Source organism: Oncorhynchus keta, chromosome 27 (assembly GCF_023373465.1).
Source record: "Oncorhynchus keta strain PuntledgeMale-10-30-2019 chromosome 27, Oket_V2, whole genome shotgun sequence".
In the NCBI taxonomy this organism is placed as follows: domain Eukaryota; kingdom Metazoa; phylum Chordata; class Actinopteri; order Salmoniformes; family Salmonidae; genus Oncorhynchus; species Oncorhynchus keta.
Genome location: NC_068447.1, coordinates 46,479,470 through 46,492,167, shown reverse-complemented (window position 1 = coordinate 46,492,167; position 12,698 = coordinate 46,479,470). Strand labels below are relative to the sequence as shown.

General features: G+C 45.2%; 1 protein-coding gene and 1 long non-coding RNA gene across 5 annotated transcripts in view; one reads left to right on the top strand and one right to left on the bottom strand.

Moving 5' to 3' along the window:
• LOC118360203 (multiple epidermal growth factor-like domains protein 6) overlaps window positions 1-11,903 on the top strand; it is a 105,755-nt gene extending 93,852 nt beyond the window's left edge. For all 4 annotated transcript variants that reach the window (XM_035739455.2, XM_035739452.2, XM_052482555.1 and 1 more), the window contains 10 exons: window positions 43-171; window positions 562-693; window positions 928-1,056; window positions 1,163-1,291; window positions 1,427-1,555; window positions 1,910-2,038; window positions 2,351-2,479; window positions 2,630-2,758; window positions 3,007-3,135; window positions 9,194-11,903. In XM_035739455.2, coding sequence (XP_035595348.1) covers window positions 43-171; window positions 562-693; window positions 928-1,056; window positions 1,163-1,291; window positions 1,427-1,555; window positions 1,910-2,038; window positions 2,351-2,479; window positions 2,630-2,758; window positions 3,007-3,135; window positions 9,194-9,267 — 1,238 coding nt within the window. In that variant the 3' untranslated portion in view covers window positions 9,268-11,903. The remainder of the gene's footprint in view (window positions 1-42; window positions 172-561; window positions 694-927; window positions 1,057-1,162; window positions 1,292-1,426; window positions 1,556-1,909; window positions 2,039-2,350; window positions 2,480-2,629; window positions 2,759-3,006; window positions 3,136-9,193) is intronic.
• LOC118360205 (uncharacterized) overlaps window positions 1-12,698 on the bottom strand; it is a 54,045-nt gene that overhangs the window by 5,618 nt on the left and 35,729 nt on the right. The gene's annotated exons all lie outside the window — the stretch shown is intronic.

Sequence of the window (12,698 nt, the reverse complement as noted above, 5' to 3'; positions counted from 1 at the left end):
ATTGACTTAACTGAATGTATGTGATTTCCACATTCCCCACAGCCTGTCTACCTGGCTCCTATGGGAAGGACTGTGTGCTACGTTGTAACTGTCCCCACGGCACTTCCTGCAACCACGTTTCCGGCGAGTGTGGCTGTCCTCCTGGATACACTGGCAACGGCTGTGAGCAGAGTGAGTGACTTGGAACAGACTAGTCTAGCCCGGAAGCCCGAGGGATAGGAGAGTAGAGTAACACAGAATGCTTCCTCCCGTCCTTGGTTCCTTGAGGTTAGCACCGGTCTATAAGAATCTTTGTGATACTTTCACCAATCCAACCATTTCAGATCTGTGATAACCCCAAGGAAGGAAGGATATGTTTCTGAAGTATTAGAAAAAAGGGCCTGAGGTAGATATGCAGTAAATGTGTTGGGGTTTCTGAATGAAACGATAGTAAATCTACGTACAGTTTCCTTATTACTACTATCCAACATGTAGGCACACCTTTTTGTGTAGCCTACTGAAAAAGTGCATATATCAGGATATTGTATGGGAGTCAACGTGTGTTATGTGTTTCTCTGCCAGTATGCCAGCCTGGCACATATGGGCTGAACTGTAACCAGGTGTGCCAGTGCCCTGGCACCAACCAGCTATGCCACCCTGACACCGGCCTCTGCTACTGCACCCCCGGTTACCATGGTTACAACTGTAATCAAGGCAAGCACCCCATCACACACATTAACGCACAGACACACACTTCCTGAACCAATGTCACAAAGGAATTCCACTGCTGAAAGTTGAACTTACTAATAGTCATAGGTAGGCCCAGGAGATTTTCCACGATGTGACCTGATCAGTAAACACTCTTTGACTTTAGTTATGACCTCACCTGATTAGAAAAAACATTGATGTTTAAACACAGCTACATCCTGTGTGTGTTTGGCTTGACAGAGTGTGACAAAGGACGGTACGGCCCAAACTGCGAGCGGCTGTGCCAATGTAGGAATGCTGGTGTGTGCCAGACCACCACAGGCACCTGCCAGTGCCTGTCTGGCTACATCGGAGCAGACTGCAACATCAGTGAGTGCCAGCTTGTGCCATTTTTCATCCTATAACACAAGCACTACAAAGTAACGTTTTGTATGGTCTCCTCTCTTTCCCAACTCTTTTCCTCTGGTTCTACCAGCTTGCCCATCAGGGCGTTATGGGCAGGACTGTGCCAAGGTGGCTTTGTGTGGGAAGGGGGCAAGGAGTGACCCAGAGACGGGCAGGTGTGTGTGCAAGGTCGGCCAGCGGGGGGAAGACTGCGGACAGGGTAATACACACACTGTAACACACACAGTTGATTCCTGCTCCACAATGAGTGTCATATGTAATAATCCATCCAGTCATGTTTTATTGACAATCTATGGCGTTTGTGCGTGTGTTTGTGCCTGCGTGTGTTTCCCAGGTTGTGCCCAGGGTTGGTATGGGGTGGACTGTGGCCAGCGCTGTAACTGCCGTAACAGTGGTATGTGTGACCCAGTCTCTGGAGGCTGCACCTGCGGACTAGGCTGGACCGGACCCAGCTGTGACAGAGGTGACCTGACCAGACCTGGCTATAAATACTATTCTAAATCTTTAAACTACTTTGAACATTTGCTTTCGCCTGCCTGGAGTGCCAGGTGGAGTGCTTTTGTGTCAATTCTATAGGTTAGATTGCAACAGACAACCTCAATCAAGCACAGACACATTATTTGAAATGATTTCAAATATTATTTGAACCCAGGTCGTGACAACCATGGTCAACAGCTCACATATTCCATTCTCCTCATTGTGTTGTGAATTGATGTGAAGACTCCATTTAAGTGCCCCTGATATCATGATGAGCCCATGACACAATTCCATTGCGTACCCATTATAAGGTGTGTGTTTCTGTTGCTCTGTCATTCAGAGTGCCCCTTGGGGAGTTACGGGGCCAACTGCAAACTGCGGTGTGATTGTAATAACAATGGGACGTGCGATAGAGTGACGGGAGAGTGCCGGTGTGACCCGGGATACTACGGTCACCTGTGTGAACACGGTAAGTCAGGGCCATTCAGTTACTGCTGCTTTGAGTGGATCAATGAATGATCAAATTGATCATGTGAAATAACTCAGTTTGAAGAAATCAATGAATCAATGTATTTCGCTACACCCGCTGTAATATGTGTATGTGACCAATACAATTTGATTTGAATGTAGATAAAACAGTTAATATCAGAGTTTAGGTTTTAAGGGTTCGGTTAGGAGAGTGCGAAACGATGTAAGAAAGCTATTCAAGGCGTTTTTTTAATGCTCTTTCTGAGGTTCTAATGTTTTACTATCCTAACTTCCTGCTCTATGTTCTGTCTAGCCTGCCCTGCTGGTTTCCATGGCCACCGCTGTCAGTTCCAGTGTAAGTGTCGAGGCCACGCCCCCTGTGACCCCAGCACAGGGCACTGTCTCTGCCCTCCTGGTTACCATGGATACCGCTGTGAGAAAGGTGAGAAGGATTAAGTTGAGATTTAGTAGATACAATTGCTTAATAATGTGGTTGTAACTGCTGATAAAGTGTGTCTGTTACATGCCCCAGTCATAATTACAGCTAAGATGTTGTCTCATGTGCTCCCCTCCCTCTCGTTCCCTGTCACAGAGTGTGAGCAGCGTCGTTTCGGGGTGGGCTGCATCCAGTCATGTGACTGCGAAGGGGACACCCCATGTGACCCCATGACCGGCCGTTGTCTGTGCCCCCCAGGGAAGATGGGCACGCATTGCGACACAGGTAGTAGATAAATAAGAAGAAGCAAACAACTATCTAAGTAGTATGGTTCATCAACATCTGTTTCCTCAAACGACTATGTGGCGAATCCTAACATCCACTTACTGCAAGTCCAATTTTCACTTAGTCTCCCACTAACATCAATGCAGTTAGACTTTAGTCAAAGTAAGGATTCACCCCTATATGCCAAACCGCACCATAATCTAAAAGTGTTCTCACAATTCCTGTTTCCCTGTCTGGGCTTTGTCCAGATTGTCCAGTGAACCGCTACGGCCCGGACTGTTCTGAGAGCTGTGAGTGCAGGAATGGGGGGTGGTGTGACCCACGGAACGGCCGCTGCACCTGTCTACATGGCTGGATAGGACCCACCTGTCAGGAAGGCAAGTGTATTGATAAGGAAGAAGGGACAGAGCATGGACCATAGAATGAGGAATTAGAATACTGGAATGGACATTAACATTAACCTTTTTATTTTGGTAAATGGCTGACCATTTTGGATAAAGGTCAGCCATGGTTTGACAGTGCTATGATAAGATAGAGTAAAATAATGAATTTGAATAATTTATCTGCACCGTATGTTAGCTATCTCTAGATAGTTTTAGAGGACTGATTCCATAAATGTTTCTAACGAACTGCCAATAAGCCAACATTCCATTCAAACAATGCAGCCAATCAACAGCCATACACTGGCTGAATTCAGCTGATGATAGGCAGGAAAGAGAGGAAGGCTCCACACCACTCTCTCACTTTAGTATCTTACCTAGTTATTTTATGATTATCACATTTTTGCTATTTTGTAGCTTTGGCAACTAGGTATGTGTTTTCTTTCCAGTTCACTCCTCTACCTGTAGGCTTTACAGACGCAGCGTTTGGAACTGCCGATCTGCGGTCAAGAACGGCAAGTTCATCTCTGCCTATGCTGCTCTTTAGTCCCTTGACTTTTTGGTCCTGATGGAGACATGGATCACCCCAGAGAGCACTGCTACTCCAGCTGCTCTCTCCTCATCTGACTATATCTTCTGTCATAGTCCAAGAGCATCTGGTCATCATTGTCGTGGCACAGGGCAACTAATTTCTCCTAACTGGAGATTTTCTCTTTTCTCCCTCTCTAACCTGTCCATTTCCTCATTTGAATTCCATGCTGTCACTGTCACTAAAGCGTAACATTGTTTTCATCTATCACCCACTAGGTACCCTTACAGATTTCCTCAATGAGCGTGACACATTGATAAGCTCATTTCCTGATGATGGCTCACTGCTCTTCGTACTTGGCGACTTCATTTCTTTCCAACTCTCTCTTTCCCCTCCCTGTCTCTTTTGACCCCACCCTTTTCCAAACCCTTCCAACTCACAAGGCAGACCATATGCTTTACCTTTACCTCATCCTTTCCCAAACCCTTCCAACTCACAAGGCAGACAATATGCTTTACCTTTACCTCATCCTTTCCCAAACCCTTCCAACTCACAAGGCAGACAATATGCTTTACCTCATCCTTTCCCAAACCCATCCAACTCACAAGGCAGGCAATATGCTTTACCTCATCCTTTCCCAAACCCATCCAACTCACAAGGCAGGCAATATGCTTTACCTCATCCTTTCCCAAACCCTTCCAACTCACAAGGCAGGCAATATGCTTTACCTCATCCTTTCCCAAACCCTTCCAACTCACAAGGCAGGCAATATGCTTTACCTTTACCTCATCCTTTCCCAAACCCTTCCAACTCACAAGGCAGACAATATGCTTTACCTTTACCTCATCCTTTCCCAAACCCATCCAACTCACAAGGCAGGCAATATGCTTTACCTTTACCTCATCCTTTCCCAAACCCTTCCAACTCACAAGGCAGACAATATGCTTTACCTTTACCTCATCCTTTCCCAAACCCATCCAACTCACAAGGCAGGCAATATGCTTTACCTCATCCTTTCCCAAACCCATCCAACTCACAAGGCAGGCAATATGCTTTACCTCATCCTTTCCCAAACCCTTCCAACTCACAAGGCAGGCAATATGCTTTACCTCATCCTTTCCCAAACCCTTCCAACTCACAAGGCAGGCAATATGCTTGACTTCATCTTTACTAGAGCCAGTTTGCCTACTAATCTTACTGCACCCCCCCAGGTCTCTGATCAGTACTTTGTTTCCTTTTCTCTCTCCCTTTCCTCCAACCCTAGCCACTCAGCTCCTACCCAGATGGTCATGCGCCTTTCCGTATCCTCTGACTCGCACTGTCCCTTCTTTTCTTCCCGGCCAGCTAGGCCCTCCCATCGTGCTCTGTGGCTGAGTGACTCCTTGCAAGCTTACAGAACAAGGCTGCAGGCAGCTAAGCAAAAATTGAGAAAAACTAAACTTCCAGCGGACCTATCATCTTTTCACTCCCTCCTCTCCACCTTCTCTTCCTCTATATCTGCTGCTAAAGCCACTTTCTATCAATGAAAAAGTGACGAAGTTTCTGCCTCTAACCTAAGGAAACTATTTTCCACCTTCTCCTCCCTCCTTAATCCTCCATCCCCTGCCTCCTCCCTGACTGTGGACGACGTTGTCAACCACTTTGAAAAGAACATCCACTCCTCATTCACTCAACCTACTGGGTCCACTGGTCCCAGTCACACATAACTACCCTAGGCCTTTTTCTCCCCTCTCTGTCCAGATGAAATCCTGCAACTAATGAGGTCTGGCTGCCCGAAAACATGCCCGGTCGACCCCATCCCCTCCTCCCTTCTCCAGTCCATCTCTGGAGACCTTCTCCCATTGCTCACTTCCCTCATCAAATCATCCCTGACCACTAACTGCGACCCCTGTGATTTCAAAATGACCCGAGTCGCTCCCCTCTTCAAGACTCATCTGACGTCAAAAACTATAGACCTTTCTTTTCTTCCAAAACACTTGAGCTTGTGTCACTGATCAACTCTCTCGTTATCTCTCTCAGAATGATCTTCCTGACCCTAACCAGTCAAGCTTCAAGACAGGTCACTCAAGTGAGACGGCTCTTCTCTGTGTTCTCATCCTCCTAGATCTATCCACTGCCTTCGACACAGGGAACCATCAGATCCTCCTGTCAACCCTCTCAGGGCTGGGCATCTCAGGTTCTGCACTCTTGGGTTGCATCCTACCTGGCAGGCCGCTTCTATCAGGCAATGTGGAGAGAATCTGTGTCTGCACCACGTACTCTCACTACTGGTGTCCCCCAGGGTTTGGTTCTTCTGACACCCAGGTGGTGACACACATGTCTGCATGCCTGGTAAATATCTCTGCTTGGACGCTGGCCCACCACCACAAGCTCAACATCGATAAGGAGCAGCTGCTTTTCCTCCCTTTTCATCCCCTGTACGCTCAGAGACTTCTCCATCATGGTTGGCAACTCCCTCCCAGAGTGCAAAGAACCTTGGCGTGACCCTGGACAACACCCTGTCATTCTCTGCAAACATCAAAGCAGTGACTCGCTCCTGCGAGTTCATGCTCTACAACATCCATATTGTCAGACTCTACTTCACACAGGAAGTGGCGCAGGTCCTAATCCAGGCTCCTCCGGACACCACTGGCTTCCAGTCGAGACTTGCATTCACTACAAGACCATGGTACTTGCCTGTGGAGCAGCAAGAGGAACTGCCCCACTCTGCCTTCAGGCTATGGTCAAACCCTACACCCCAACCCGAGCACTCCATTCTGCCACCTCTGGTCTCTTGGTCCTCCCACCCCTAAGGGAGGGTAGCTCCCGCTCAGCCCAATCCAAGCTCTTCTCTGTCCTGGCACCCCAATGGTGGAACCAGCTTCCCCCTGAAGCTAGGACAGCAAAGTCACTGCCCATCTTTCCAAAGCACCTGAAACCCTACCTCTTCAAATAGTATCTTAAATAATCCCCCTCACCTCGAACCCCTACCCCTCCTCACACATACACGCAAGAAAAGTTCTTGACCCAGCACTTGACCTTCCCCTTTCTAGCTCTGACTCGGCTGATAGCTACTTTATTGAGGAAAAGCGTACTGTGACAAACCTCTTCAAGATTAGGAGATTTTGTCACAAATTAAGCGGGAAACCGTCACTAAAATCACCCCAGAATGAGAGTTCTTTCGAACAGGACAGTACCTGTGTGTTTGTTTCTCCATCTTGGTCCACCCAGGCCACAGGCAAAGTCAAGGATAGCAGGGTTCGGTACACGAATCGGATTCTCGGTAGGTCCAGGTCCAAACGCCAACAAGTCCAAACAGTCCAGCTCATACACGGTAAATCCTGCTGATATATATATTGTCTCTTTCTTTATGGTTCACAGATCCTTCCAGCCCCTCCACTCTCTCTTCCTGGTTTGTCCTGACCCCTTATCTGTGGGTTGGCCCCACCTTCGGAGCGTTTCCCTTGCTTCTGGGAATTGTAGTTTTGGCAGTTGACCATTTTGTGATCTGTAGTTCTGATCGGGGTGGCCATTTTAGTGAGAGGGCAGAGCCCGTTTATTAGTTCTGCTCTCACATATCTGCCATTTATCACTCGATCCCCTTCTTTGCCAAAGTACTTACTATGCCTGTGATATGTGGTTGTCCCACCTAGCTGCACTACACAAGGGTATGTGGACACTTGTTCGTCGAACATCTCATTCCAAAATCATGGGCATTCATATGGAGTTGGTCCCACCTTTGCTGCTACAACAGCCTCCAGTCTTCTGGGAAGGCATTCCACTAGATGTTGGAACATTGCTGCGGGGACTTGCTTCCATTCAGCCTCAAAAGCATTAGTGAGGTTGGACACTGATGTTGGGTGATTAGGCCTGGCTCGCAGTCGTCGTTCCAATTCATCCCAAAGCTGGGGTTGAGGTCAGAGCTCTGTGCATGCCAGTCAAGTTCTTCCACACCAATCTCGACAAACCATTTCTGTATGGACCTCGCTTTGCGCACAAGCTGAAACATGAAAGGCCTTCCCCAAACTGTTGCCACAGAGTTGGAAGCACAGAATCATCTAGAATGTATGCTGTAGCATTAAGGTTTCCCCTCACTGGAACTAAGGAGCCTAAACCATGAAAACAGCCCCAAACCACTATTCATCCTCCACCAAACTTTACAGTTGGCACTACATTGGGGCAGGTAGCTTTCTCCTGGCATCCACCAAACCCAGATTCGTCTGTCGGACTGCCAGATGGTGTAGCGTGATTCATCATTCCAGAGAATGCGTTTCCACTGCTCCAGAGTCCAATGGCAGCGAGATTTACACCACTCCAGTGGACACTTGGCATTGCTCATGGTGATCTTAGGCTTATGTGCGGCTGCTCGGCCATGAAAACCAATTTCATGAAGCTCCCGAAGGAACAGATCTTGTGCTGACGTTGCTTCCAGAGGCAGTTTGGAACTAGGTAGTGAGTGTTGCAACCGAGGACAGATGATTTTAACACGCTACACACTTCAGCACTCTGCAGTCCCGTTCTGTGAGCTTGTGTGGCCAACTTACAGTTGACCAGGGCAGAAATTTTACAAGCTGACTTGTTGGAAAAGTGGCATCCTATGACAGTGCCACGTTGAAAGTCACTGAGCTCTTCAGTAAGGCCAATCTACTGCCAGCGTTTGGCCATGGAGATTGCATGGCCGTGTGCTCGATTTTATATACCTGTCAACAACGGGTGTAGCTGAAATAGCCAAATCCACTAATTTGAAGGGGTGTCCACATACTTGTTTGTATATGTTGTATCTTGAGATGAATCCGCTAATTGTAATTTGCTCTGAATAAGAGTGGCTGCTAAATTACTCAAATGCTAAATGTAAATGATAGGACTTAGACAAGTTGTAAATGCAACAAGTACTGATATTGCATCATATAATAGCACTGGCAGCTTTCAAGGAAACAAAAACTAAGAAATGTATGGTCTGTTTGCATACAGTATAATTGTATGAAACCCGTTTAAACTGTATTTATATTTATATTACAATATTTTGGGTTGACAATAATTCTATATCACAATTGTATTTTCCTGCATAAGGGAAATCACAAGTATGTCTCTACTGCCGTTCATTCCCATTAGACTGGTTTGGATTTTTTTCCAGACCAATAGGGCTGCCATTTTCACCCCATTCTGGAACTTTGAGGCTTTATGATATAGCCCCTCGAGTAATTTAATAGGATCTCTATGGCTGGGACGGACGGAGCAGTGCATTATGAGTACAGTAGTACATCATGCTATAGAGCATGCAGAAATATGGAGAACTAGGAGAAATATCCCCCTGGTTCAAGTGCTATACAAACACAATAACATGTAAAGAGACATTTAAGAGACATTTAAGATAATATCTAAGCAAACTTCCAACACACTTTACAATAAAGCAATAAAACATGTGAGATGTAATAGAGGCTAAATAGAAACAAAAACAAAACAAAACAGATAGTGAAAGCTGTTTTATAGGAATTCAGTCTAAAGCTAAGAGTGCTCTCTCTTCTCTCTCTGTCTTCTCGTCTGCAGGAGGGTCCCTCACGTCTCCACAGCTGGGCAACAGAAATCAAGAAAAGAGTCACTCACACACTGTCCCAGTATAGCACCCCCTACTGACTGACCCCCAGCCTCATACAACTGCGGCCTACTGGTCACTTCTAGAGATCACAGAGGTCAAAACTGAACTGAAGCACTCTCAAAACAACAACATACTGTTTTGTACAGAGAAGGGAGTGCTATGGCAGGGCCTTGGTGAACTAAAGGGACTTCTGAACTGGAGGTGCCATTTTGCAGCGTTGTCTAATCGCAGACTTTGTGGAGTTCAGATAACACACTACCCATGACATCACGGGGATGACTGTCCTATACTCCATCTTACAGGGTGGACTCTTAAATGTGCTCCAGAGTTAACAGGCTGGGATAATTGTTTTTGCCTGCCCTGGATAAGAGGACATTTCTGGGTCAAATGCCAAAAAGGATAAAGTCATGCGAGGTTTACAGAATGATTTACTGTAAAATACAGTTGTTGAATATCATGTACCATGCTTTAACAGTTGTGTATTTGTGTGTACATTGCATGTATGTTGTGTGTATGTAAATGTGTTCATGTCTACAATTCAATCGTGTTGTAAGTATACTCACGATATGGTCGTACCGCATTGGAAGTCGGTATTTCTTTGAACATTGAGGAGATTTGCTTTACGCTCATAGCATCTTCTAAAGTAGTTGTAGTCATCCTTACTGGCTTCTCCAAAAACAATAGGCTACTCACACGCATGGTCCATTTGATTTGTATATTTACAGCCACCAATGCACTATACAGACTCTTATGGCACAGTTGATTTATAAATCAGAAACCATTCAGGATCATTTTCATCTGAATGAAATGCTCTACAGTATTTGGGAAACCTGGAATGGTGAGCATGACTTGCCCACAGGTCAATATGCCTTAGTCTATACACCTTCTTTTACATGTACAGTGGGGCAAAAAAAGTATTTAGTCAGCCACCAATTGTGCAAGTTCTCCCACTTAAAAAGATGAGAGGCCTGTAATTTTCATCATAGGTACACTTCAACTACGACAGACAAAATGAGAAGAAAAAAAATCCAGAAAATCATATTGTAGGATTTTTAATGAATTTATTTGCAAATGATGGTGGAAAATAAGTATTTGGTCAATAACAAATGTTTATCTCAATACTTTGTTATATACCCTTTGTTGCCAATGACAGAGGTCAAACATTTTCTGTAAGTCTTCACAAGGTTTTCATACACTGTTGCTGGTATTTTGGCCCATTCCTCCATGCAGATCTCCTCTAGAGCAGTGATGTTTTGGGGCTGTTGCTGGGCAACACAGACTTTCAATTCCCTCCAAAGATTTTATATGGGGTTGAGATCTGGAGACTGGCTAGGCCACTCCAGGACCTTGAAATGCTTCTCATGAAGCGACTCCTTCGTTGCCCAGGCGGTGTGTTTGGGATCATTGTCATGCTGAAAGACCCAGCCACGTTTCATCTTCAATGCCCTTGCTGATGGAAGGAGGTTTTCACTCAAAATCTCACGATACATGGCCCCCATTCATTCTTTCCTTTACACGGATCAGTCGTCCTGGTCCCTTTGCAGAAAAACAGCCCCACAGCATGATGTTTCCACCCCCATGCTTCACAGTAGGTATGGTGTTCTTTGGATGCAACTCAGCATTCTTTGTCCTCCAAACACGACGAGTTGAGTTTTTACCAAAAAGTTATATTTTGATTTCATCTGACCATATGCCATTTCCCAATCTTCTTCTGGATCATCCAAATGCTCTCTAGCAATCTTCAGACGGGCCTGGACATGTACTGGCTTAAGCAGGGGGACACGTCTGGCACTGCAGGATTTGAGTCCCTGACGGCGTAGTGTGTTACTGATGGTAGGCTTTGTTAATTTGTTCCCAGCTCTCTGCAGGTCATTCCCTAGGTCCCCCTGTGTGGTTCTGGGATTTTTGCTGTCACAGTTGAAGTGTACCTATGATGAAAATGACAGGCCTCTCTCATCTTTAAGTGGGAGAACTTGCACAATTGGTGGCTGACTAAATACTTTTTTGCCCCACTGTATGTAGATACTATATGAAGTGACAGCTTATCTGAGAAATGGAGGGAAAACTGTTTAATTTTTAAATTAAAAAATGATTGATTATATGTGTACTGCAAAACACAACATTAGACCACATTTAGTAATTAGACTGCATTTGCTACATATCAAGCAAATGTTAGCAAAGAGTAAAGGGGTCAGTCATATGTCAAACCCTACAGATGCTATACATTTACCAAGCCTGATCCCAGATCTTTAAGTACATTAGAAAACTCCTCTGATTGTATGGTGTAAGAGTCTTTTTTAGTGGTTAGCTAAAGCATATACAGGTATCAAATTGACCATCTATATAGAAAATATTGAAGTTTTACCTTGGTCATTGCCAGCTTGTGTGATCAAACTGCATCATCAAGTCATGTATGAAGTCAAGATATTCTACATTCTTCCCTGCATAAGCCTCTGTCACCATCTTCTGGTGGTGGTGGCTCTCCACATTACATATTGTGATCTGCCCAGCTTCATATATGAGGGCAGTTAGTTGTAGCCATTGTTAGAGGACTACTGGTCAAATGTTTTACAACACCTACTCATTCAAGGGTTTTTTCTTTATTATTACGATTTTCTACATTGTAGAATAATAGTGAGATATAAACTATGAAATAACACATATGGAATCATGTAGTAACCAAAAAAGTGTTTAACAAATCAAAATATATTTGAGATTCTTCAAATACCCACCCTTTGCCTTGATGACAGCTTTGCACACTCTTGGCATTCTCTCAACCAGCTTCACCTGGAATGCTTTTCCAACAGGTCCTCTGATGCAGCACTCCATCACTCTCCTTCTTGGTAAAATAGCCCTTACACAGCCTGGAGGTGTGTTTGGTCATTGTCCTGTTGAAAAACAAATTATCGTCCCACTAAGCCCAAACCAGATGGGATGGTGTATCGCTGCAGAATGATGTAGTAGCCATGCTGGTTAAGTGTGCCCTGAGTTCTAAATAAATCACAGACAGTGTCAGCAGCAAAGCGCACCCACACCATAACACCTCCTCCTCCGTGCTTTATGGTGGAAAATACACATGATGAGATCATCTGTTCACCCACAACGCGTTTCACAAGGACATGGCGGTTGGAACCAAAAATCTCAAATTTGGACTCCAGACCAAAGAACAAATTTCCACCGGTCTAATGTCCATTGCTCGTGTTTCTTGGCCCAAGGAAGTTTCTTTTTCTTATTGGTGTCCTTTAGTAGTGTTTGAGATGTGTCTGTTACTTGAACTCTGTGAAGCATTTATTTGAGCTGCAATTTCCGAGGCTGGTAACTCTAATGAACTTATCCTCTGCAATAGAGGTAACTCTGGGTCTTCCATTCCTGTGGCGGTCCTCACGAGAGCCAGTTTCATCATAGTGCTTGATGGTTTTTGCGACTGTCCTTGAAGAAACGTTGAAAGTTCTTTAA